Source organism: Scophthalmus maximus, chromosome 10 (assembly GCF_022379125.1).
Source record: "Scophthalmus maximus strain ysfricsl-2021 chromosome 10, ASM2237912v1, whole genome shotgun sequence".
Classification (NCBI taxonomy): Eukaryota; Metazoa; Chordata; class Actinopteri; order Pleuronectiformes; family Scophthalmidae; genus Scophthalmus; species Scophthalmus maximus.
The window spans coordinates 15,080,967-15,106,422 of record NC_061524.1 but is presented as its reverse complement, the minus strand read 5'-3'; the positions used below and the strand labels follow the sequence as shown (position 1 = coordinate 15,106,422).

Sequence of the window (25,456 nt, the reverse complement as noted above, 5' to 3'; positions counted from 1 at the left end):
GCAAAGGATTAGGTCACAGAAAATCTAACAGCTTGAAAGGTTTATCATTGGGCAGCCTAATCATTTTAGTGAAACCACATGAAATAAAGTCCCGGTATTCCACTGGTCTGTTAAAGTGCTTGGGTAACTAACTTAGTCATACCAGATCTTTCCAGAGCAGGTGGAAGGAAAAGACAGTCTTATAATACAGCTTACTGCAGTTCTTGCTGCAGCAGAAACATACTTTCCCAACAACAAAATATTCCGCAGCATCATGCATTCACAGCAAGAAGGAGGCAGGAAGCACCGCTTGGTATGTGATGAAGTTTTATTGATTCACAGTAATGATGAATGAATGCATTGTGATTTGTTCTTTAGCTGAAATTTGCCTCTGACTCAGCCAGTGTGTGTCCACAGTTACCCAAACTTTTCGCAACACAAAACCCGACAAGGCTTCTCACCGGCACGCCGTAAATGTTAACCTACAAACTAAACATGGGTACAGATTGCTCCTCGTGAGACTGCTGACAAAAGAAAAGGGGAGAGAAAAAGCCGCCTATCATTTGTCGTCATCGTGTATGCATCACAGATTAAAAGAAAGCAAACCTTAATCACGTCACATGATATATTATTATTACTCTTTAGATGAGGTCAAAGTCCCTGAGAGCACAGCTTTCTATGAATAAAGTTGTTGATAAGCACCACGTAGCGCACACTCTCAGTGTTTGTAAGACAAAATAAAAGCGTAACTGGCCATGGAAAACGTTGTCCCGGTGCTATAGCATGGGTAACGATACAGTAATATGATGAGAGTGGTGAATATGAACCAACTTAAGCTATGTGAAGTCATATAATTTTAAATAACACACAGAATAGACCATGGTAATATGTCAATATTAACTGTACACAAGCCCCCCCCCCCCACACAAAAAAAAGTATGTCAGCAAACACTCATTTTAGACTCTCAGTTTCGATCTACCAACATTTGCAGCCACGGATTTGAGTGAAAGGGCCGACTCTGTCAATCTAAAAGGCTACAAACTCAAAATCACGTTGGTGAGACAAGATCATAAAGGCCAATGCGGAGGAAGACAATCTGTTAAAGAAATTAATTAAGTATTTATGAGTGACGTGTCCTTTCCTCAGCGTGTCCTGGAAACTGTCCACTGGACACCATCTTAACAGGTTTTAACCGCTAAGACAATAAGCCAAACACATTAATGTGGTAAAACGACATGATTAACCCAAGTTCCATGTTGTAAAGCAAATGGAGTTGCATCATGGTTTTGGTGTGGCGCTAAAAACGTACTTATTCAGCAAAGTCAGTGTAGAGAGATACAGTTTCGCAGGCCAAGTTTTCGTTAAAAAAACCAGGCCACTGTTTATTGTGTCGAAGCGTGAACTGAGGGGTTTATTTTGTTCTCCCAGACAAACATGTTGTTCTCGTTGGGGAGCTGAAAATGCCGACTTGTGGTCGCCGCATGGCTGCCTACAAAAAGGCAGCTCTGGTAGTAAAAACTGCACGTCTGCACAAGTCCTCCTCCAAACATCATGCCTTTCCATCTTTCCGTCTAACTTGTTTCCACTTCCGCTACTGAATCTCTCCGAAAACACTGAATCGTCCTTATCGTAGTTGGTTGTACGAGTTACGATGGAAATGCAGATTCTTGCTTTCCCTAATTCCATAAGTAACAATTCTGTAGTGTTTCTTTATAAAGCACATGCTATAGCCCTAACCTTAACCGTAACCTTAAGTCTAACCCAAACAGACATAATTAAAAGGTTTTTTTATACGCTCTCAAAACCCAGCCTGCCTGTCTACCACAACACTGTGGTTTTGTCAGTATGGTTTTCCCTCCCATCTCAGAGGCTGCAAGTGAAAAACTACAGATTTTATTTTTTTTTACTAAAATGAAATAAATCTGGGATTATTCCTCTGCATCATGCACAATACTATATGAGATAATGTTTTTGTCCCTGGTTAATTATATCAACAACAACAAAAATCCAGTATTGTTCATTAAATGCTAACTAACAAACTCGTTACTGAGCATGCTGTGTAAGTGTGAAATCCATGAATAAATAAAGGTACAGCATAAATAGTACATTGAATATGAAAACTAAACAGAAACCTTCTATTTTACTTTCTGAAAGTAAAACACAGTAAAGTATATTTTTTTTTTGATATACACCTTAAAATTCAATTTGGTATCTTATTAAAATTGTGTGGGGCCAAAAGTAGAATACAGATGTTTAAAAGATAAAGTGCTTTGTTCCATTAAACTCGTTTGACCTCTCCTTACCTATTCAGATAAGAAGCAAAAGTCTGTAGCACGACTTCACGTTTACAAAATGATGATTTTGTTCAAACCAAAGCAACAATTAACTGTAAGGGAAAACTACCCAGTGTATTGTACAACACTGTTCACCTGAAATGTAGTGAGGTTAATATAAGACCATACAGTATTTTTTAAAGAGCACCAAATTCAGGTTATGTACATGCCTAACAGTTACAAATTGATCCAATATGTAAAGAATTTGGGTAGAATAAAGAAAAAAGAGCCAATTTTAGTACTTCTTTGCTTCAAGTGCACTTAATCAGCCTTTTGCAATAGAAATAACACAAACTCACAATTATTATAAAAATGTTCACCGATTTTCTTCCAGCGTGGGACAATGACGACTTCCCCATTGTCCTTGTGACAGATTATTTCTTGTCTTTTCATGCGTATACTTTTTGAATAACTAACTTAAGTTACTAGTAGTCCACATTCACAAAAATCAGTATAGTTTGAAACAAAATCCTATAGCTTCTGACATAACTAGAGTAAAAAACATGTTGAGCCGCCTGGCACCTGTCCCACTCTTGTCGTAAATGGATGTTTGAGTTGAGTCTCTGCAATGGTCGCTGTTGTGATATGATGCGCTTGTGGATATTGTATCCACATCTTCCGAGGAGATGAACAGGCACCATTTTTGCGTGTGTTCTCTGTTATTGTGGGTGCTAAGGTCCCAAGGGCCCAGGCCCATCGACCTCAGCCCCTCCTGAGTAGTCTCTAGGCCCCACAGGAAGGCCTTCGTACTGAGCCCTGGGATGGGCTACACAAAGTTGTTGGTGATTTGCCTCTGGTGCTCAAACAGGTCTTCAGTCTCCGCACTGTATGCATCACCTATAATGGGAAGAAAAAAAATAGCATATCAATGACAAAGGAGGGGAGATACTTCATGTGAAGTGAGAAGGAGGAATATGATTTTTCTGTCCTCACCTGCATGACACCCATACATGTACGCTCTGTGGCCATCGTATTTGCACCGACATCTCATCACATTGTTCATAAAGTCAGACTCAGCCATGTCCATTGCGGGGTTGACTTCCACCTGCACAAAAGACAGTGATTCAATATCACAACAGCAGAGGTTTCTGGCCTTGTGACTTTCACTTTGATCTAATATTGTATCTTCAGTTGCTCACAGACAAACAAGGAATGAGTCTTCTTTCTCTTCACGCGGAGAAAGCCATTAGATATTAAGACCAGTTGGATGTAAAATTGTTAAGAGCGTCTGCTATTAAACAGCACTCTTGGCTGGGATTGTCTTCAGAGTCCGCCCCTTTCTCATCTATAAAAAAGCTGGATGACTTTTCCGTACAGTATTCCTATTAGAAAAGATAAACACACCATACAGTGCACTCTGAACTTGACATTGGCAGTCTGCTTATGAGCATGTGGACTGAATAACATGGTGGTTAAACACTTTTTACCATGTGTCATGCAAAGCGCGGATCATACTGTTAGATCTTTAAGGAAAGCCCATTGTTAAATGTTTTATAACTGGTATGGAAACATGTAACAACGACACTTCTGCCCACGTTAAACATGATAACGCCTGTGAAAGACGTTAATGCACGGTTCATGGAATTTGGGTATACCACAATGTAGCCCCCCAGCTGCTCCTCACACTCACATAGGTATGCAATAATAAGGACTGAACTGAAGTCTGCTTGCAAGGGAGTAGTTATGCATACGCGTATGTCTGAAATCGCTCTTATTTTGAGAGCTGTTATACACTGTACTAATAGTCTGTCATTTGAAGAGCAGCTCTATAACTGCTGATACAAGCGTTCTCTTAATCTGGTGTGGTGATAATACTGAGAAGTCATTTACTCTAATAGCTGCTCTGTAAACTGCTACACCTACTCTAAGTACAGGTTACAAACAGCTACAGGGACAAGGAACGCAAACTACACAAAAAAAGAGAGGCAAAAACATTAAAAAGGTTAGTGAATGCACAGAAAAACTGTCTCTTCATTTTTCTGGGTAAATTACAGTGTTGGACCAGAGTGTATGAGGCCTTTGCAGGGGGCTGGTTCAGTGGCAGAATGTGTTGCTCACTGAGAAAGTGGCAATAAAAATAAAAACAGGGCAGGAGGAATTCCTCAGTGGCAAATTAGCCGTTCCTAATGGAAGGGGGGGACTAGGTGCTGCTTGACTAAAGGGACGCAATAGTTAATTTGGGTAATTGGTGTGTTTCATTAGCACTGGGTGGTTCAAGGGTAGGCCCGCGGAATCTGTGTTCAGCTCAGGATCAGAAAAGTCAGCCATCATCTGCACTTTACAAGATAGATGAAATAACACAGCAGGTCTAAAAGCTGCTTGTAATTTCCCAATTCTACAGCCTAGATGAATAGCTAACTCCCTGCTTGGCGTACTTTCTGCCTTCTCCTCATATGACCCTGACCTTTTCACCTTCAGCACTCCGTCCAATTTCTCTTCCTCTCATTTATCCAAACGCCTTTTCTGTCCTCGTCTATCATTCGTTCCGTTTTCCCACCTCCACATTGTCCTGTAGCAATGTACCACTTTATAATTACACACTGCTCGACATGCTTAAAAATACATCCAGTCGGCACATGTGTTTATCTAAGTGTGTGTGTGTGTGTCACATCTATTATAAGTAAATTGAATAAATCCATCTCCAATAGAGAGTAGAGAAGTGTAATTACGAAGACTGAGTGTGACCTCTTAGAAACACTGGGTAGTGAATTTCTTTCTCGGACGTAATTGGCAGCCTGCTAACATCCCGAGGACTGCTGCATACCATAGTGGGTATGTAGAGGGAAACGGAGCATAATGGATGTGTTTTAATCTAGCGGCCACAGTGGCTCGACTGATTGACCAGGGTCAACGTAATGACAGTCGGAGGACTGGCTGAGGTGATGACTGTGATGAGGAGGGTCAGAAAGTTATACTGGAATAAACAAAGTCCCCAACCAGGCATGGGAAAGTCCACCTTGAGGGCCTGTGAACCTCTTTCTTATGAACAAAATCATTGACCTTAAAGGAACAGTTAAGCATTTTGGGAATATATGTTATTTGATTTCTTGCAGAGAGTTAGCTAAGAAGTCTTATACATGTACTCTAAATGTAAGCCAATGTGTTTTTTTACGAACCACAATGGTGACAAATGTGCCCAAACTGTGAAGGGGTAGAAGTGGCTTGATAGGACTGCTGACCTGAAAGATGTAGTCTCCTGGCCGCACATCTGTCACATCAATCCACTGACAGTCGATATCGTGGCGATAGGTATCCCAGCAGCCCACAGAAATGCCCTGGTCACCCATGTTATAGCAAGAGAACCGCTTCTGGACTCCTAACACGCAATACACACAAATCAACAACATTATCAATCACGAAAATCAAAGCTCATTTAACTTGGCACTCCCAGTTATTTTTGAAGAGGCTTCTGGAATTGTGTTAGATGACATGTGAACACTGCTTTCTCCTATGAGCTATTTCATCCACAATAAACAAGTAAGTAAATGGAGAATGAACAAACAACAACAACAGCTGCGATCTAATACATTAACCACAAAGTGAAAGTCTAAATAGCTGTAGATGAAATACTGATGTTAATTTCCTGTCACTAATGGGAAGGATTATTTTACTGGGACTAATGAACAGTGGTGAACATTACCATCGGGGCAATACGTGTCCTCCAGACAGAAACTGGCCTTGTGTCCCTCCGCAATCCTCGTGCCATTCAGAGTCAGCAGGTCGTAATGTGTGAACACCTCGATGCTGTGGTAGTGCCTGGGACGACAGAGGGAAAAGTGAGTGTGTGTGTGTGTGTATGTGTGTGTCTTTATGTCCATAAGTGTGCGCATTTACACTAACTGAACACTGGCTCCCTATGGCCTGTAGCCCAATGACCTCACTGCTTGAACATGAGCGTGGGTGTCACCGTAACACCTCTCTCAGAAGCTTGTTTTAGCGGCAGCTTGGTTGCGCAGTGTGCTCACTCTGAGTGAATGGGGGGCTTTGAAACGCACAGCCACTCTGATGTGTTGTTGTAACAAACTGAGCCGGACCTGACTGTGCGTGGGACTACCCTGTTAATGCACGAACTGTGGCAACTGGATTGGCTCAACCGTCATTTCCACGGACAGGGGCAGCTAATGAATCTGGAGAGATGACAACTCTGTTTCAGGCCACCCGTTACTTAATGGGACAGATTTCACACAGCCAATACTTTGGGCTTCAAATGACTCCTTCTTCTCTCATGACGGCAGGCCTGAGAGTGCTCTCGTCATCTGACAAGAAACAAACTTACTGTGGAGCAAACGTGAGAGGTAGACTGGAATGTGTTTAGAGTAGAACTGAGGACAATATGTCATCCTTTCAAAACTACCGGACAAAATGCTGCGGAGGCCTGTGACAGACAAAGGCTCTCGTGTTCAATGTTGCATGCCGCTCGCAGAACCGTTGTCAAATCGTATGAGCACTGACACAGACGTCACACTGTAGCATGTTTTCTTTCCTGGTAGCAATTGAATGCAATTAAATTAAACATAACTCAAATTAACCAAAGTGGAAGGAGCTATGTCATTATTGCACTTATATGCAATTTTGAAACGGTGTTTGGCAAAATATTTTGGACAGCCTCTAAAAACCACCGCTCACCTGTATCCAGGACACTCTGAATAGCTCTATAAAGAACACTTTATATATTTACTTGAATATGACCACAACGGCAACTGCACCTTCCCACATAGAGCAAGTATTTCCACAGTTCTTTCCACTGCAGCAGCCTATACACTTTCAAGCAGCAAAACACCTCCGTTAAGTCCTCAGCGATGATTTACCTGTGACACTGGTGCCATGTCCAGCTCTCTCTTGTAGCTTTGGGTCTGAAGTCGGAACGACCCAGGTTCATGATACGAGAGGAGAAGCGCAGCAGGCGTCGGTGGCCATAGGGCCAGTTCATCCTGGCAGCAGACGAGGACAGACAGTTCTCCTCATTGGCACAGGTCAGCAGGTGGAGGGGTCGGTCTTCCAGGTAGGCTGTCTCCTGGACCAGCTGGGCATCCAGAACGAGGTCAGGTGCCGCTGAAGCATGTCAGAAGTAAGAAGTTATGTTAGGATTCAAACAGAACCAAGGTTGGGGGAGCTACAGGAAGATGGGTCAACTTACTTTCCGAGCAGCTGACCCCGGCAGCCTTAGTTCCACCTCCTCGAGGACAATGGACATGGTTGTTGCGACGGCATTGCTGAATGGAAAGCTCTGTGCCCACACAGTGGGTTCCACTGAGGATCACTTCTGCTGCATTTGGGTCACCGGTCCAGTACCAGGTCTCCTGTCAAAGGAAGGGCGTACGGTCATAAGAAAAAGAATGTTTGTCAGGTTTTCTATCGGTGACTGGTACCATAGCTCATTGTCCACCACAGTGAACACACGGGCTGCGACTGTGGATTGGCCTGCACATGTTGATTTGTTTGAACCTCTGTTCTTACAGCAATACCAATGCTGATGGGATTTTGACAAACCTTTGAGGATTGATGCCTCTGACCACTTTAGTCTGACATTTTCCAAATTACACTAATTGGTTTAGGCGAGGGAGTGCTCCGTTGTTTGCTCATTCAGGACATTATGTCCATCAAAATGACATGCATGCTGCCACGCTGACAGTTGTGGAGGTTGCGTTTTGGTCGGGGGGGTGTTACCTGATGAGCACTGGCAGCGAAGCCCAGGCCAAGTTGTCTGCACACCACCATGGCCTCGTTGATGCTCCAGTTCTCACTACAGACAGAGCCCCAGCGCTTACGACCCCCAACATCCATCAACACCTCCACACGGCCTTCCGATTGGAGTCTACCACCTGCGAGCCGCACCTAGAAATCCATCAAATTAAAGGGATTAAATGGATGATTCATTATCAGTGAAACCTGGTAAATTTTTGTCTTATGATGATGGAGTTTTCATACCGTGTTCTCCATGCCAGTCTTGGGGATGTTGCAGCGCACTGAGGCATCCTGGGTATGTTTGAATGTCCATGGTTGGACCTCCTGGAAGTAGCAGTCTAGGATGGAGCGTTCTGACCCCATACACTGGACACTGTTCATATGGATTGGTCCAGTACCTGGAGGAGGAGGGGGAGGAGGAGTTGCGGTAGACTTAAAGACCATGTTGGTAAAAATGTGTAGGAAAACCAGAGGAACATGGACATAACTGAAGGGCATCATTTTGTGCTCTGTCTGTGGCCACCCACTGTAGCTATAATGGCACTGGCACACAGAGAGGCACACACACACACACACACACACACACATACATACATACAAGTGAGGCTCTGTTTTTCCCTTCCCTTTGAATGAGCTTTCTCAAGCGTCAATCCAACAATAAAAACATTTTGATATCTGTCACGACAAAATGCTCCTGTAAGCCAAGCAGCCGCACCACCAGCATCTACTTTGGGCATCTGTCCCACCTCATTACCGCCATTCTGTTGCTTTTGGCGCAACAACAACAACAAAAAACAACACCGCGTGGAGTCCACCACCCTGGGTGAACAAATAGGCAAAATCTAAAAAAGTAAAAGACTTACAATTACTAGAATTTGTTTGTCACTCAAAACCAGATGATCTCTAAACAACAACACACATGATGGTGGGAGGGGAAAAAAGCCAAAGATTTTCTGAAAGCAAACAGCTGCCGCCATAATGAAGGCAATGTGAGAAAGCACAGAACAAACTATGGCTTCAGTGTTTTCTTAAAACAAAAGGCGCAAACTGCAAAGTTAGAAATCTGGTGGCATTGAAATAAACACAACCCGAACCACGAAAACCGGGGGAAAGACAGAAAACCCAACAAAGAAGGGTGAAAAGGAAGTTGATTGAAATGGTAGAGACCAAACTGCAGCCTAACCCAATCTGTCTCTGTGTTGGTTTTGGCAGATTGAAGACCTGCTCCCATCCTGGTCACCATGTGTGGGTGCATACGCATGAAAATGACACATCTAAACCACTTCTGCCTCTATCTGCATGGTAAGGACCACAAACTAGATCCAAACTCCCACTGTTTAAGTTATCAAGACCAACATGGGGCCCGCTGGAGGGATGCTTAAAATGAACAGCGACACTCCGTATTTAAACCCTAGTTTGGGAAATCTAAGAAAGACTGAAATAAATTCCAAGAAACCGGCCCCACACACATTACATGCACACAAACACACAGTCATTCGGGGTGTTTCAGTCTCTAATGTATGTACATTGCGCTATATGTCTATGTACTTCACAGGCAAAATTACACAGTGAAATATCAATCTTGGTCAAGTAAGGAAATAGAAAGATTGTCCCTGTAATTTAACATACTGATGGTGATGATGGGAGCCGACATTAATTTCCCAAACGATCAAGGCTTAAACTTTAGCATAAAGAGTCGAAAGTAGACAGCAGATACAACCATGAGAGCAAAAAATGAGGCGTGATATAAATGTGGCATCTTAAATTTAGTCTTTACAAGAAATCAGTTGAACTTGATTGCCATATAATTTGAATTGGCAGATTCCACAGATCATTTGGACGGATTAGAAAAATCTCTTTCGGGGCTGGAAACAGGGTAACATCGGTCACATTCTTGTTGAGAATAGCGCAAATAGTTGGTTAGTGGTTACAAGGGAAACCCAGTTCTTTTCCTGTCTGAAATTACACGCTGTTTTAGGCGCATTAATGTAGTGTGTGTTGCGTTTTTCTTTCCATGGAACGTCTCCTCCTACGCCTCTGACAAAAACGTCCTGTCATCAGATAGATCTGTTTCTCAGCCAATTATTAATACATGTAAGTTAGGTGTGCCTCCCTGTGGGGTTTTTTAGATGGTAGGAGAAAACCAGCAACAAAATATTGTTTAATTTTTCAGTAGAATTTCATAGCTGGTTAACAAGTTATAAGCTGACACACGAAAGTGTATATGTGCAAAAAAATCTGATCAGTAAGATCACATTCAAAGCCAGAATCTCTGACTGGCAGACTGTCTACCACTGGCCAAAAGGCCAGTCAACTACCAACAACCTTTATCACATTTGTTCATCATAAATAATGCAACGCTCTCCTGTGGGGTCCTGTTGCAACAGACTGCTGATGGAAAGATTAGGCAGAAATCACAATCTCACGTGCTTACAAGAAAAACAAATGTACCCGAGTGTAATGCATTGTGATGTGAGGAGTGTCTAGCCCAAAACGTTGATGCCCTTTTGAAATATGATGATTTTATAGAGATGCAAACTGTAAGTACAAATTAGACACTCGCGCAAACCTCCATTTTAAACATTTCACTCTTATAGAATGTCTTTCTCAGTGAGGGTTTGTTCCATCAAAGAGTCTAATTTAGGCCTTTTCCAGCGACATATAGGCCTGTGTTTATGTGGCCTTCGAGCACATGGAAAATTACATGTTCCAGAACAGACTCGTGTTATAGAAAAGGAAGCTGTGAGAGGACTTTGAAGTCCAATCATCCTGCGATGGCAGTGTACAGTATATGGGTTTCTGAGAGAAAAGAGAATATGAACATACGTACATGTATGAGATGTGCGTTTGGGCCCTATTTTAATCGTGTGTGTGTGTGTGTGTGTGTGTGTGTGTGCAACAACAAATGCAAAGCAGCACACGGACTCTGTGGGCGTCTCCATGTGCACCTGCTATTTTGGTTCATGCGTGTGCAGCAGTGCAAAGTGCAAATGGGGCGGGTGAGGGTGGATATTGATCAGTGGGTGTGGTGATTAATATGTACGCTCCCTGCATTAATTAGTACAATGATGGTAGAAGGGACTTGAAGCAGCAGCAAAGATTGCATCAATCCAAAGCAATTTCATAGTATTTCTCTTTGTAAATAGCTACATCATATCCTGAAATGTGACACTGCGGCATTTGCTTTATAATGAATTTCAAGAACAGTCAAATTAAAAAATAAAAGAAACAAAGAAACAAAAAAAAAAACACTGTCACCCCCCAGCGGTGTGTACTTTCACCACTACCAACCACTGCATTTCACATACAGTATCACAAGTCAAGAAACAGGCAGGAAAACCACTGCAGACCCGTCACAGCTACGATGTAAACCAGAACAACCAGACTAAAATACGTTCTCTTTCCATGCATCATCTCTCTGTTCATCAGTGATGGTGTGTGGAAAGAATGTATACATCACTCAACTTTGTTGTCCCTATTTTTAGCTTTCAGTTAAATGAATAACTGATGTCAAATTCTTTGTATACTCTATGAACAATACTTTGCCAGTAAAGCTGTTACTGAAACAAAAGCTATAAAGGAGGTAGTGATACAAGTTGATAAACTTGAATGTTTGTCACCTAAACAGGCAGAATATTGAGTTACAATCGACCAGTCTGGTGTGTGTAGAAGTGTGTTTATGTCCGGCTGCCTTCAGATGGCTGCATTGATGAATTAAAGGAGACACTTTTCATACAGTATAAAACAGCTGATAACAACAGATACAGTGAGATTCATTCATCTCTTTCTTGTAAATAGATAAATGCTGACTATTTGTCTGACATTCCTGCTTTAACCACATTAGACTTTTGAAAAATGCAAATTTAAACACATCTACTGGTTGGAAAATTTAAATAGTTTATCCTCATTTTAGGAATCATCTCCTCAAGTATCTAGTTTGCCGACAAAATCACCAAAGAAGCAGCAAAGTGTTTTGCCTCTTCTGAGACATCTTAAGACAAAATACCAACAACTCGCATTGTACTACTTCATTTGAATGAAACCAAAATTCAAATGGTCAGAGCTCTGTCTGGATGGTTATTGTGCTGCAACAAAAATCACCCACTCAGGACACATGATAAAGGAAACCTGCATTTCCAAGAGTGAGACGGGAAAAGTGGAGGGGCAAACCTGCCATTTGTCAAACCAAACCTAAACTGCAGAGCCATCTAAATGTTATAATTCTGAGACTGATTGTATTATATACATATAGTGCACTAACACACACATAATCATGCAAGTGTAGCTTTGTGGCTACATCTGGCAAAACCTATTCTAGGTAGGAACTTGAAAGCTCTTTGCTTCTTCTGACAATTATACACCTCAGACTCAGACTGGCGGATCCATGGTGAACCTGAACTCTGATCCAACGACTAAAAGGTGCTGATTGAAACCAGACGACCAGGGGCTGGAGGCCGTGCGCAATGCAAGTCCCCTTTAGAAGAGCCGACAAGATTTTTAATTCTGTTAGACTCATCAAAAAGAAAGTTAGCATGACATCATCTGCAGAAAAAACACAATTAAAGGGGTTAAAAGGTAAACGGGACCGATCCAACGCACACAGAAATATTCTATATATGATCAACTGAGGAGCTAAATCAGCAGAACTCTCCTCCCACATTTCATGTCCATCAGCATGATTAGAGACTTCACTCTAGCCAGAGGCATGGGGAAGCCGTTCTCACATCTCGTAAAGGGTGGGGACCCTACTGGCGCAGCTGGATACTGACGGAACCTGTGCGTCACCAAGGCTGGAAATTTGAAATTGAGGGGAAAAGACCACAGCACTCATGAGTGAATGAAAAGATTGCTTGAAGCTCGCAAGATTATGTCGGTGGCTTTAGTTACCAAACCGCCATATAAACCACCACGGCTTATAGTATTACACATTGTGTGTGTGAGTGTGTGTGTGTGTGTGTGTGTGTGTGGACATGTGCATAGTGTTTGTGCAGCTGGTAGTCCTGGCACAGGACTCACCTAATCCCAGGGGGAGATACTGGGATCCACACATTTGCGGCTTCACAAGGTCACATACATAGACGGATAAACACACGCGTCTGTACGTTATCTGATTGGTCAGGGCGGACAGGTGTGGCGTCTCAGAGAAAGCAAACGGCTGGAAAAGTCTGCCTGTCTCTTGGAATACCGCGACGCACGATAAACACATTCAATCATCCAAATTGCAGACTCCAAACGTCTGGATAAAATGTGAAGCTTTTCCGAATTTCCAGCCCAAGTTGTGTTTCCGTCTCTCACCTTGACCCATGAAGGCTCCTTGCAGGGCATCCTTGGCAGATCCAAAGCCCAGTTCTCTGCAAACCACACTGGCTGCAGTTCGTTCCCACATGTGGTCCACAATGGTCCCCCATTTACCGTCCCGGAGCACCTCCACACGACCCTCCCCCAGCCTGGGGCCTGCCTTCAGACGCACGGGCTGTACAGGGCAGCAAAGAGAAAATTGACTTAGTTTATTCTTATGCACAGTTTCTTAACCCACTGTATTGTGTATTTGCTGGTGTAGGCCCAACTTCATTAATCTTACCACAACTGGATAAGGGGCCTGGGGTCTTCCCGAGGAGATGCGAGCAAACTGGGGTCCTGGTACACACTTGACCACTGCATGCCTCCCGTTCTTACAAGGGGTGGGACTACGGGGGATGGACAGCTGGGCATGACACTCCGACAAGGTGTTCTCAGAACCCAGACAGTGAACCTTTTCTACCCAGAATCCCTTCTTCTTCGCCATGACGCTCAATCTGGAAGGAAGAGAAAGGGCGTTTTTGGAAATATATACAAATGGCCACCTTTAAATTTAAAAAATAACATCATTGGGTTGTGTTCAATAATATTTTAACACTCAAATTTCAGCTAATCTGCTATATCAATACTTTTGGGGTTTGGTTTGATCAGATCTGATTGTCTTTGCTCATAAGAGCACAAACATAAGAGCCCAGAACCTTTGTCACGTTTTGATTCTAATGTTGCAAACTCTAGCAAGAGCACTCACTAACATACTCACAGCAAGAAGCTGAATGAGAAAATAGATTTTCAAGGCCTTTAAATTAAGTTTTACTTGTTACGTCTGCCAGTATCTCAAAGTTATTAAACGCTCAAATATGGCTGAGAAACATTTTATTACCTTGTGGAAGGATCTGCCACCTTGGTATCCCAGATTTTCCTGTAAGAGAGCGAAAAGCACAGAGATGGTTGTAAGCTTACACAGATTGAAATGTCAAACTTACAATAGCATTTGCTTTGCTAATGTCGCCACTGACACTGCGATACCGGGGTACGACTGAAAATAGTTACAGCTCAGACGCTGACTTTATTTAAAAGGTGAATCATGCGGCTCCAAATACAACTTCTTTACATAAAAGCAGAATGAGCTGTGCGTGTGGCTTTATGGTGTGTGTAGGGTTTGGTACGTTGGATGGTGATGACTGTATAGCTTAGGAATTCACTGCTCTTGTTTGTCTTCCGTCTGTCTTTCCTGCTTTATAGGTTCAGTAGAATGTATATTTCCATCTGGAATGAGGGCTGCTTGCTACTTACTGTGTTTATGTTTGGAGTAAATGGCCAGTGTATAATACTGTATGTTCCTGAGCTATACAGCAACAGCACTTCCTGTAACCGCCAACATAAGGATAAGTGTTCCAACAGGAATGTGCTGAGCAATTTTATCCAAATCACCCACATTTACATTAAGTAAACTAACATAGGCCCTTTCAATATAAACCTTTTGCATTGCTTGTTGCAATATAACAGAGATTTGTACAGAACTACAGGATGTAAGAACCATAAAAGGATTTTTTTTTTTTTTGAAACCACAAGATATTTCAAACTATGTTGTTAACCTTCTAAGGCACCCAAAACAAAATATCATAACATTCAGTCATGTACAACATTTCTGGGAAAACAGGGTTTGACCAAGCAGGGAGAACAAACAAAAACTCTGGCACAACGCTGCGCTGCACGTCATAGAAAAAATGCCAGAATCAAATAGACATCCATGCACCGAGTAGTCTGGCTGACTCGAGAGAGCGATGGAGGGGAAAGCCTTCTGTTCTCTTGGCAGACACGCAGAGCAGATGTGCCAGACCACGCCGGGGCATTCACAAAATCCACTGCAAAGTGCATCCCCCATCACCGACATTCACATCAATCACATCAAAACACTCACAGATACACGCGCTACAGCACGCACACACAGACACACACACACACACACACACACACACACACATTTGTAAGTTTACTTTCTACAGAGCTGTGGTATGACAGGTGTGGAATGCTCAAATGGTTTTCAGGCTTCTTTGGCTACAGTGAGGAAGTGTTCATTAAAAACATACTCCATGTATGAAAGCACGGGCGGGTCAATATTTGCATTTCTGACATGAACTCTTGACATTCCCGTAACGTTACGGCAGGGAACATTAAGAACAAACTGATCCTCAGTCTTGGAATCAAGAGAAGCATTGTCATCGACATGTTGTTATGTGGACGGTTGTGTGAAGTCATGGGCTGCTGACTGTACTCTTTCCAAAATCAGGCAACAACTTGTTTGCTGATGCAGCACGCAGTCACTGGGGCCAGAAGAGACGCCTCTTCAAAATATTAGTATTTGACATGAAAAAAAAATATATACTTTGTGTGAGTGAGTTTTAGAAAAATTTGTACATTTTCATTTCGGCAAACCATTTTGCAAATAGGTGTGTTTTGCAATTTGCAGGTCCTATTTTGGAATAACACTTCAAATAGACCTACGTCGTTTCTCAGGCCCATTTGAAACGCAAATACATCTCTGAGGAGCTCGATGAAGTGCTTACTGTAAATTATGAACATCTGTAGATGAAATCCCAGTCGATGTAACAGCCTTTGCCTGCGACTCTTCAAAGCCGAATCAAACATTTGACTAAATGAGGCAGAAAAATCCCATTAAATCCCGTTCGTGGCTCTAAATAAAGCGATGTCACGAGACCTGCTATAAAGTGAGACTGACACATTGTATAGAATTTAACACTTTTTTTTTTTTTTAAATGTGTCTTGAAATACACTTGTAAAATAGCATAAATCCTTCTACCATGTGGTTCTGCAGTAGCAGGTCAACGGGGATAGGGCACTGAGGAACACGCGCACACACACACACACATTTTCCCAAAAGGCAAACATGTCTGTGACTTGTTTGTGACCTCACCACAGACCAATCAGCTAACCATTTTCCCTCTTCAGAAACCAGCAGGACTACTACACAGGCAATAAACGATACTGCACCTTCAGGTCACTCGCTCTGACTGAATCACAGCAATGTCTGTTCGTGTTCAACCTCATTAAGTCACAACAAAAAGATTTTTTAATTAAAAAATGTTTTTATCTATAAAATTCATTCATTAAAAATGATGTCCTTCTCCTAGCGTGACTGGTGACTAATACCTTATGAGAGGATGTAATTGTAGTATGAGCAGTATGAGCCATGAGTAGACTGCGTCAGAATGTGTTTGGTCTCTGTAGCGTTCATCAGCCGGGCCTAACCAAACAGTGACTCCTGCACTTGTTGCGCAGCCAAGAGAACAGAGGCGAATGATGAATGAATGAGTAGTCCCACCCTGCCCGTTTAAAGATGAGCGTTGCGCCACTGTTTGTGTTTTATCACACACATTCCTTTTCTTTTAGTGTAAAATTTTTTTTAAAAACCACATTAACGTATATATCTTTTTTAATTTAAAAATGCCTAAAATAATTATCTTAAAATTATCCATTGCAGCCACAAACTCTTTCATGTTCCTGCCACAATGAGACCATGTTTACTGTAAACAGTAGTGAAGAGTATCTTATTGCAGCTGAAAACACTTTAACACATTTTAGCGCAGTTTCTTTGGTACTTATTGCTATTTGTTGCAATGGAAATTGGCAAAATGTACTGAACAAACATATTATTACGTTTCAAAATAGATCATCCGTTAAAAATCAAAAGGCTGGCGCAGATGAAACATTATTTCTCGCATAGAGCCCACATGAAATGTTTTTTTTTATTTTCATTTTATGTGTATCTATGAAAAGGATCTTGCATGTCAAATTGTTGCTAAAAAAATTGTGTAAGTGGACCAGAGTGAGCTGATAAAAATCACTACGCTTCAACTTTGTTTTTTTAAGGCTGGCTTCCGTGCACTGTTCCAAACCACAAAAAAAGCTGCTTGCATGCGGAAATATAAATCATAAGAAGTTGTGGAAATAAATTAGAGAGAAGGTCATCGGGGAAGATCACAGAGACATCAGACAGGAAAACCAGACTTGGTCACACAAAATGTCACCCAAAGGCCTGGAAATGATACCCTCATCACGAGAAGATTTCAGCTGTAACATAATTAAACATATAATGCTGGTTAAGTCCCCAAATCACTATGGTGACAGGGGAAGACAGACAGCTGCTGACACAGCGGGCCACGCTGCAAACTGCAGCTGTAATTGGACGTATTTCACCAGAGCAAGCGAAAAACCTGGCTCGTCTGACTGCTGCTCCTGTTCCATCTCTCCATCTCCCCTTTCTCCTCTTATCCTCTTCCTCCTCATGTGCTAACTCCGTCTTACTCTCTCGCTCACACAGCTATAATTGGGGGTGTTTTTTCGCCCTCAGCAGAAAACCCCGGAGAGCCTGGGTCCTGACCGACCTGTAATTACAGCATCTTCAGAGTCTCCTCCAAGAGACACGGGGAGCCGAGAGAAATGGCATGATCTGGGATTTCTAAGAATGGACTGAGAGACTTGGAGGAACAGGGGGAGTGCCGCTCGCTAAATCTGGTCAAACCGTGTAACACAATCCTGTAAGCTTTTTTGGCAAAAGTGGAAGATGTTACATGAAAAGTGAGCATCATACTGTTTCAAAGTGAAATCCTGACAATTATCTAACGAATCCAGACTGAAACCACATTCTTGGAACCGTTTTTCAAGTGTAGACTTCAGTTTTGACATAAACCCCATTTACAGCAACATAGATGATGTTCCATCCTGACTTTAGCAACCAACAGCTGTAAAGTATATCGCTGGCAGCCAGGCATGTGTACACCTTGGACTAGTCTGAAGGCAAAAACATGTGGTGAGAGGGAACAGATATGCATCTGTGGAGGACGAAAACAGGTACAGATTTGGAACCAAACAAACACATCATCGCGGTTCAGGCTTCGGCAAAAACAAAGGGTCACGCTCAGACCAGGCAAACCAAGATGTACCGTATCAGGTCACAACCGCCTCCCTGCAGGCTTTTGCTCCAAGCCCTTCAGGCTGCAGCAGCCCTGTCCTCCGTCATTTATCAGTTCTTGGTGAGCAGCCAAATCTCTTATGTCGGAGTCGTTCGAATCTACCCATGTAACTCGTCACTCAGCTGTTACTACTCAACTCCTGTTCTGGGCATTACATGTTGAATCCGTACAGCAATAGAAAAAAATCAATGAGAGGCATGAAAAGGATCACACCTGCAATGCGGGGAAGCCGGGCTCTAATAAATGATCCAGTGCAGACTGTGTACAATAGTCAGGCCAGGCTGTTAGACGACGGCTCATTCAGAAGACCTTTTACTGCTGAAGATATGATGCCCGATGATGTCCTCCCGTCCCACAATAGAATCCAGTTATAGTGTTCCCAATAACACAGAGTTCAATGGAGATTGCTTAGCTCAAGGGCAATGCAGAAATGCTTTAAGTGAGCGAGCGAGCTCCAACGGGTACAGTTTGTGAAGTCATTAAAAAGTTAGAAAAGTCTATAAAACAAATAATTTACCCCCTCAGCAGTTACGGCGTTTTCAGTAGCACGAGGAATCTAGCACCCAGAGTACAGAGCAGCTGTCGCGGTCTGTCCTCGGTTGAGTCAGAGAAACCCTGGCCAAGAGAGGGAAGGAATAGCTGAGCTGTGAATCACCTATGGCCGCGCTATAGGGCAGCTCTCCAGGAGCAGGATCCTGGGAACTGGGTCCCCCTGCCACTGAGGACAGCGGATGGTCAGCCACTATTCATTCTTATAATAGCAATGGAGTATTTCTCTGCTAATGTGTGGTCTTTCTGCGGTGTAAGAGCCAGAAACCACTCTCAGTGTTTTTTTTTGTTTCCTTTAGCAGGAGGCAAGGAATTAAGGATCTGTGTCAAAGGGGTAAAAGGAGACACGGTGTTGCATCAGAGTATGCACATGTAGGGGTAAGGGCATTTTCACACCTGGGGCTCTGGTTAGTTTTCGTAACACATTGCACATTTAGGGAGCGCACAAAAAAAATGTTTGTATGACATACATATGTACGTCCTGTCGTGGGCTTCGTCTACCTATGCTTAAAATTGATCGGTTTGAAGAGGAGCATGCGTCTCACATCGGTGACATAGTTGCCAATTCAGGGCAAATTCAAGTCTTTCCACTTAGAGAAAATTAATGAACCGATTAAGTAATTTATTGCTGGTATTTTACTACCAGCATCACCAACTTTAGGTGCGAAATAGGCTCACTATTTCCTGTCTTTATCCTAAAGTATTTACCATACAGAAATGGTATCCATCTTCTCATCTAACTTTTGGATAGAAATAAAACATTTCTCAAACTGTCAAATTAGTATCTTAAAATATGTCTGGAGCACTGAGTATTCAATTATATGTACCAAACTAGGGCTCATAAACATAACACACTCTAATTAGTTATAATTAAGTTAATTTAGTTATTCCTGGATTTGAATCACATTTAAACACATTAAGAGTCTTTTACTCTTGCCTCAATGTTCTGTAATCATGACACACAAACAGTGGCGGCATGTCACAACCGGTCGGATTAAATATGAAGGGATGCATAGCTGACTCAAGCCCGCACGACCAGTGCTCCGCTTCACACCGATCCGCATCCCACTCTCCAAAAGCTCACTGACGCACACGTGGTATTGATGAGACAGTGAAAGTACAATCAGCAGCTGATATTACACCTCTGCATTGGAACCCAAAAAAATGAAAGTGGGGCTGTTTGTCTGAGACCTGCGAGCCGAAGATAGCATCAGAGAGACACACGGGGCGCGAGAGTGAGAAAGAGGCAATGAGGTGAGAAGAGCTGATTGGCCTAGAGAGAGGAGGAGAGGAAGGGCAGTAGAGAGAGGGGACGGGGTTCCCTTTATCATCATCCTGAGGATGAGGAGGGGAGGGGGAGTAGAGAGGGACACAGAGGAGAAGTAGCTGGGGGAAGAAGATAAGGCAAACAAAATGCCTTTATTCTAAGAGGCCCTAAACAGCATGCCACTGTTGTAGTTTTTTTCTCCTGAATGTGTTTTTATCCGTTTAACAAGAGGCAGAATGGCATAGCATGCTTCCATTCTGAAAATACGGTCAACAGCCGGATGGTTTGTGATTTAATACCTTTAGATCGTAAAGGTTAAATTGTGTTGCTCCCTGTGGAGGAGAGAGTAGCAGGAGAAATCCATACTCACTTGTATGTTTTCACATTGTGTTGAGTAGCCTCTGGAAAGCCGAGCATCCCGCACACAACCCGGCTGCTGTTGAGACTCCAACCCTGGTCGCACACCTGCCTCCATCTCCCAGCATGCCTCACTTCCACCACACCCTCTGCGACCAGGTCCTTCTTCTTGGTAGCCATAAGGACAGGACGGAGGCGGACCTCCTCGATTCGCACCTTACCCTTGGTGGAAGACGCACGTCACATCTACTGTTAAATGTCTGCGTAAGGACAACGCACAAATGTATCAGAGGTGAACTGCTGTACCTGGTGTTGGTGGTGTCTGGTGAACCTGGGGGCCTCGTATGGATGTCCATTTCCATTGTAGCCATATCCTGGATGCCTGCGGGTGGCCACTTGGCCCTGCCACTGGGGAGCGGGGCTGCCATTGGGCCTGACGGCAGTGGTGGGGCCTCTGCTGGCCGCCAGGTCCAGCCGGCGCTCGGAGGTGCACATCACCCCCAAGTCTTCGGAGTGTTTGCAGTCGTTCACCCCCCAGCCGTTGTGTTTGCAGTCCTTTATTGACTTCTCTGAGCCGTCACAGCGTACATTATCCATCCATATTGGACCTTGTGAAAGAATAAACAATTCATTACTTCATTCACTGTAATTTTTTATCGATTATTCAATAGACAGTCAGGGCAATGCATCTACACTCGGGCCTGAATCAGTTCCTAAACACCTCACACTTGACTTTTACTGGCACACTGATTTAGGGTTGCACCTTTTAGCGGTGTGTTTAGCAGTAGATACACAGTATATTACAAAGCAGGGTGCTGTAGATCCTACGTCCTGAATCCATTCAACCTTCTCTTTAATTTGGATTTAAAAGCAGCAGTAAAGAATGTCCATAAACCACAGCAAGTGTTGCACAACTCTGGCACGGTGAATGCTGTCATTATTCTCGAACAAATGCCCTTTTTCGGTCCCATATATTTGCCCTGCCAACCCGCCAGGCAACCTTAACAAGACGTAGACTCCAATACCGCTACAAGTTATCTTTGTCACTTTATGATGGTAGTTATTTTGGATGTCTTAATTGGTGGTCTTTTTCACGAAGCTGGGCACTTAATGAGATGTGGGATAAGCACACGCTCGGAGGAGACAGGTCGGGGTAAAATGGTCGTGCGTGGAGTCGCGGCACCCCCAAATCTGTGAAATGACTATGTGAATGCGATGGCCCTTCGTTTGACTTGTCATAGCAGGAAGGGCACAGGTGTAATTAATACCACGGAGATAACTGTGTTTCAGTTTGGTGTGTGAGAGTGGGCGCTGGAAGTGAACCATCATGCAGAGTAAAGCTAAATTTACTGCCGCCCTTATTATTGATATTATTAACTACACCTGAGGGTTTCCTGCTTCGACATATCTGGTAATTATCACTGGCATTGAATCATACTCAAAGAAGGTGACCTTTGACCTTCCCCCTGTAACCTTCCTGATCGCCAGCGGTGGTTTATTTGCAAATTTGGAAAACAGCGAGTGCTCTCTCACCCTCTCCTTCGCCGTACTTGGCGCTGTGTGCCCACGTTATGCCGCCCTGGAAGCCCAGCTCTCGGCAGACCACGTTGGCCAGCTTGATGTTCACCTCGTCGTCGCACACGGTCCCCCAGGTGTTGTTGTGCAGCACCTCCACGCGCCCCTCGTGCGGCTCGCGCGCAAAGTTGCCCGCCAGGCGCACTTTGGCGGCCGGCGCGCGAGCCGACCTGCGCTGGGGGGCCGCGGCCCGCTGAGGCTCGGCGCGGGCGGGGCAGCAGAGGGACAGCAGCAGGAGCAGGAGGAGGAGGCCGAGGCCGAGGCTGAGGCTGAGGGCGCGGGTCATCGTGGCTGAGAGACGAGGGGGGGCCTGCGGGTAGAGGTGGAAACGGCCCGTAAGTCAGCTTGTTCTACTTCTGTTCACTTGCATGTTATGTATTTACTCTTGTAATATTGATCAGTAGAGTTATTTAATTCCCCTGTAACGATATAGCACATCTAACATCAATTTTAGCTACACCCATGGACCGAAGCCACCGTGCGTAAAGACAGAGTCATTCCCTCAAACACGGGTCAAACAGTCAGCCACGGACCAACGGTGACATCCTCTGGACAAAAAAAAAATTGTCAGGTACTTTACTCAGTGTCAGAATACATCCTCATGTGAGCCCTTTACTGTTAATAAGAAATGAATGGTGCTTGTGTTGAACCTGTTGAAAATCATTATTTTTATAAAACGTCCCACATTTGATAGCAGTCACTGCTGCAGCGTCAATCTAAAGCAAACAGGCATAAGTTCAACAACGTTCTCTCATGTCAAACCATGCAAGCTGCATCATATAATTGCGCCCGCGCACGTTTGTTATGCGATTCGTGTGTGAATAAACATCCTCCGAGGCTCACTAACCAGACAGAAACACGAGGCACGTTCTAACTACAGAGGCTCACAAGTGTCAAGGCCAAACTAGAGGGCTAGTGGTGGAGACAGACGCCGACGCATTACATCACTGCAAGACACTGAGCACAGCATACACAAAATCTGATCATAAAATTATAAAGGAACAAACTCAAACAAGCACCAACAGGCACACACGGAGTAAACCTCGGTAATGTAAACAATGTACACATTGTGTTGCATTAGGTCATCTCTACTTTATACCTGCGTTTGCGACTTAATTCAGTGTGAGAACAACATTTCCCCTAGATGCTGGAATTCTGTTTTTTTACAGGTCATTGATTTTTAAAAAATCAATTCAATTAAACTAAAGAATAAAGAAAACCAGCGAAGCAAATGTGCCTGTATCTAAAACCCCTTAAAACACATATTCACACGTATGTTTTTGAAAAATCAATAAATGCAAATAACTGTGATTTAAAGTGAAAGTACAACTCTAGTTAGTCTTTAATGTAAAAGGAGAGGGTAAGGTGAATGTCAACTCACCTGGCTGGCAGCAGCTGTTTGCAGTGGAGGACGTCACTGCCTAGGGGAGAGTGACTGAGTGACGGAGTGTGGCTACTAAATGCTCTCCTTACTCAGTCCTCCCTTCTTCCCTCCTTCTCCCTATATCCCTCCCTGCCTCCCTCCCTCCCTCTCTTTCTGCTCTCTTTCCCTCGAGTTCTCTTTTGCTTTTACAGGAGTATTGACTTTAGTTCACACGTTGTAAAGCTGGTTAATCAAATAATACTTCAACAATGGCCTTATGAAATCATATATATATATATATATATATATATATATATATATATATATATATATATATATATATATATATACACACATATAATCAATAAGTAATAGGTTCCCTCCACTAATTGGGGAGATTTGAACTCATTCACTTTCCTTCTTCGTGGACATTATTGTAATTGCGGATGAATACTTTTCTACTCATGGGATCTTCCCCTCCGCAGATAAATGAGTCTGACAGTGAATGCTTCAGATTGGATGATCAGTATTTTGGTAAATCAAACGTACTGGCATCCATTTTATTTGATCAACGTTAAATCAAGTGTCTTCATGGACTGTTCTTCTCTAACCCTCTCTCCTCCGATTGGCCGGAGATGCCTTACACAATCGTAGTAGAGCGTTGCACAAGTTCATGGTGAACGTGTGTAAATGTAACCAACAGGAAGGACTCTGCTTCCAGAATAGTTTCAAACATCAAGTTCCAAGTGTCTTAAAGAAGCTCCCTGTACCGCAGGGTAGATATTTCCTTGTTGAGATGACCGCAAACCACCGACTCTAAAAACAGGCCCAGCCTCACTGTAGCCATGGTAAACGTGACTTATGAGAATATGCCGTACCGCCCCTAACCAGGTTTATGTTATTACGGTCCAACCTATCATTATGGTATAGAAAACACAAAGATTTAACTCATCAGTGTAGATTCAGATTAAAGAAAGTGAGGGGAAAAAAATCCTGTTCATGGCTTGCCTTACCCGGGGTCACTTCAGTGCTCAGTCCCGATCCCATCCAGGTTTCCCCTAGATGTCTGCTGAGGCCTTTCCACACGTTTGAAACGTGTTTATTTATTTTTTGAGCCATTTCAGGAGGATTTGGGACAAATTTAGCTACATGGACATTTTTGGCCTGGGGGTTGTTGTGTTGATAAACTGTACTCCGGTTTTGAAGTTAACCTCAGCGGGCACCTTTTTTTAAGGCAGCAAGGGGTTATTCATAGACATGAAAAATTACAGTCATGACCGGGGAGGTATAGGAACTGAAACATCATCCACGGCCGCAGATACACTTAGTATTCAGATTTCCCCAAGGGTGAAAGAAAAAAATTCACGTTACAGACAGTGAGGTCCGTAATTCTGGGACCACTCTCAAAAGTGGTCTCAGACTTTTGGACTCCACAAGTGTGTGCGTGCGTGCGTGCATGTGTGCGTGCGTGCATGTGTGTGTGTGCCCACGCACTTGCAAAGCTGTAATTGAGTGTGTGCCAGTGATGGTGCGACTGGGTGGCAAGATGTTGGTCCCTCCCTGAATTGGAAACCCGAACAGGAAGAGCAGACCACCTATTAGCGGGTCCAAATCAGAGGGATCTCCAAGGCCGACGGGGAAGAGTGGGGGTAAAAAAAGCAAAAGTACAAAAGGGGGTTGCTTAGGTTACAAATATAAACATCATTGCTGTGTGTGACATCCTTCCATTACACCTTGTGATGCACTGTTGCATATCAGACTAATTAAACTAGACCTGACAGGTGTCCCTGCCTGTGTGCCAATACTTAGCAGCTCAGTGGGTGTGTGTCTCTGGAGAGAGTGTGTTACAGGGCCGTTGGAGGGCTCACAGGGCTGAGAGTATCTGAGCGAAGCCGCTCCGCCACAGCAGAGCGCTCTCTCCCCCCTCTCCACCTCTCTAATTACGCCGACCGAGCCGGCTCTGCCCTTAACCCACAATCTGTGGAGGCATGAAATAAATACACGCTCTCCAACAATAAACAAGTGCCTTTTCAAACGACAGCACCTCCTCATTGCT

The 25,456-nt window shown here is 43.5% G+C and overlaps 1 protein-coding gene across 1 annotated transcript; it reads right to left on the bottom strand.

Moving 5' to 3' along the window:
* Nucleotides 1-289: 289 nt before the first annotated feature.
* Nucleotides 290-23,542, bottom strand: loxl4 (lysyl oxidase-like 4). The gene is made up of 15 exons (XM_035606735.2): nucleotides 23,419-23,542; nucleotides 21,996-22,347; nucleotides 20,769-21,070; nucleotides 20,476-20,684; nucleotides 14,176-14,214; nucleotides 13,579-13,792; nucleotides 13,293-13,470; nucleotides 8,241-8,395; nucleotides 7,980-8,147; nucleotides 7,450-7,612; nucleotides 7,121-7,364; nucleotides 5,953-6,068; nucleotides 5,492-5,628; nucleotides 3,246-3,357; nucleotides 290-3,149 (listed from the first exon to the last, which is right to left on the bottom strand). Exons 2-15 carry the CDS (start codon nucleotides 22,321-22,323, stop codon nucleotides 3,079-3,081), a joined length of 2,436 nt encoding a protein of 811 aa, XP_035462628.2. The 5' UTR covers nucleotides 22,324-22,347; nucleotides 23,419-23,542; the 3' UTR covers nucleotides 290-3,078.
* Between the last annotated feature and the right edge of the window lie 1,914 nt (nucleotides 23,543-25,456).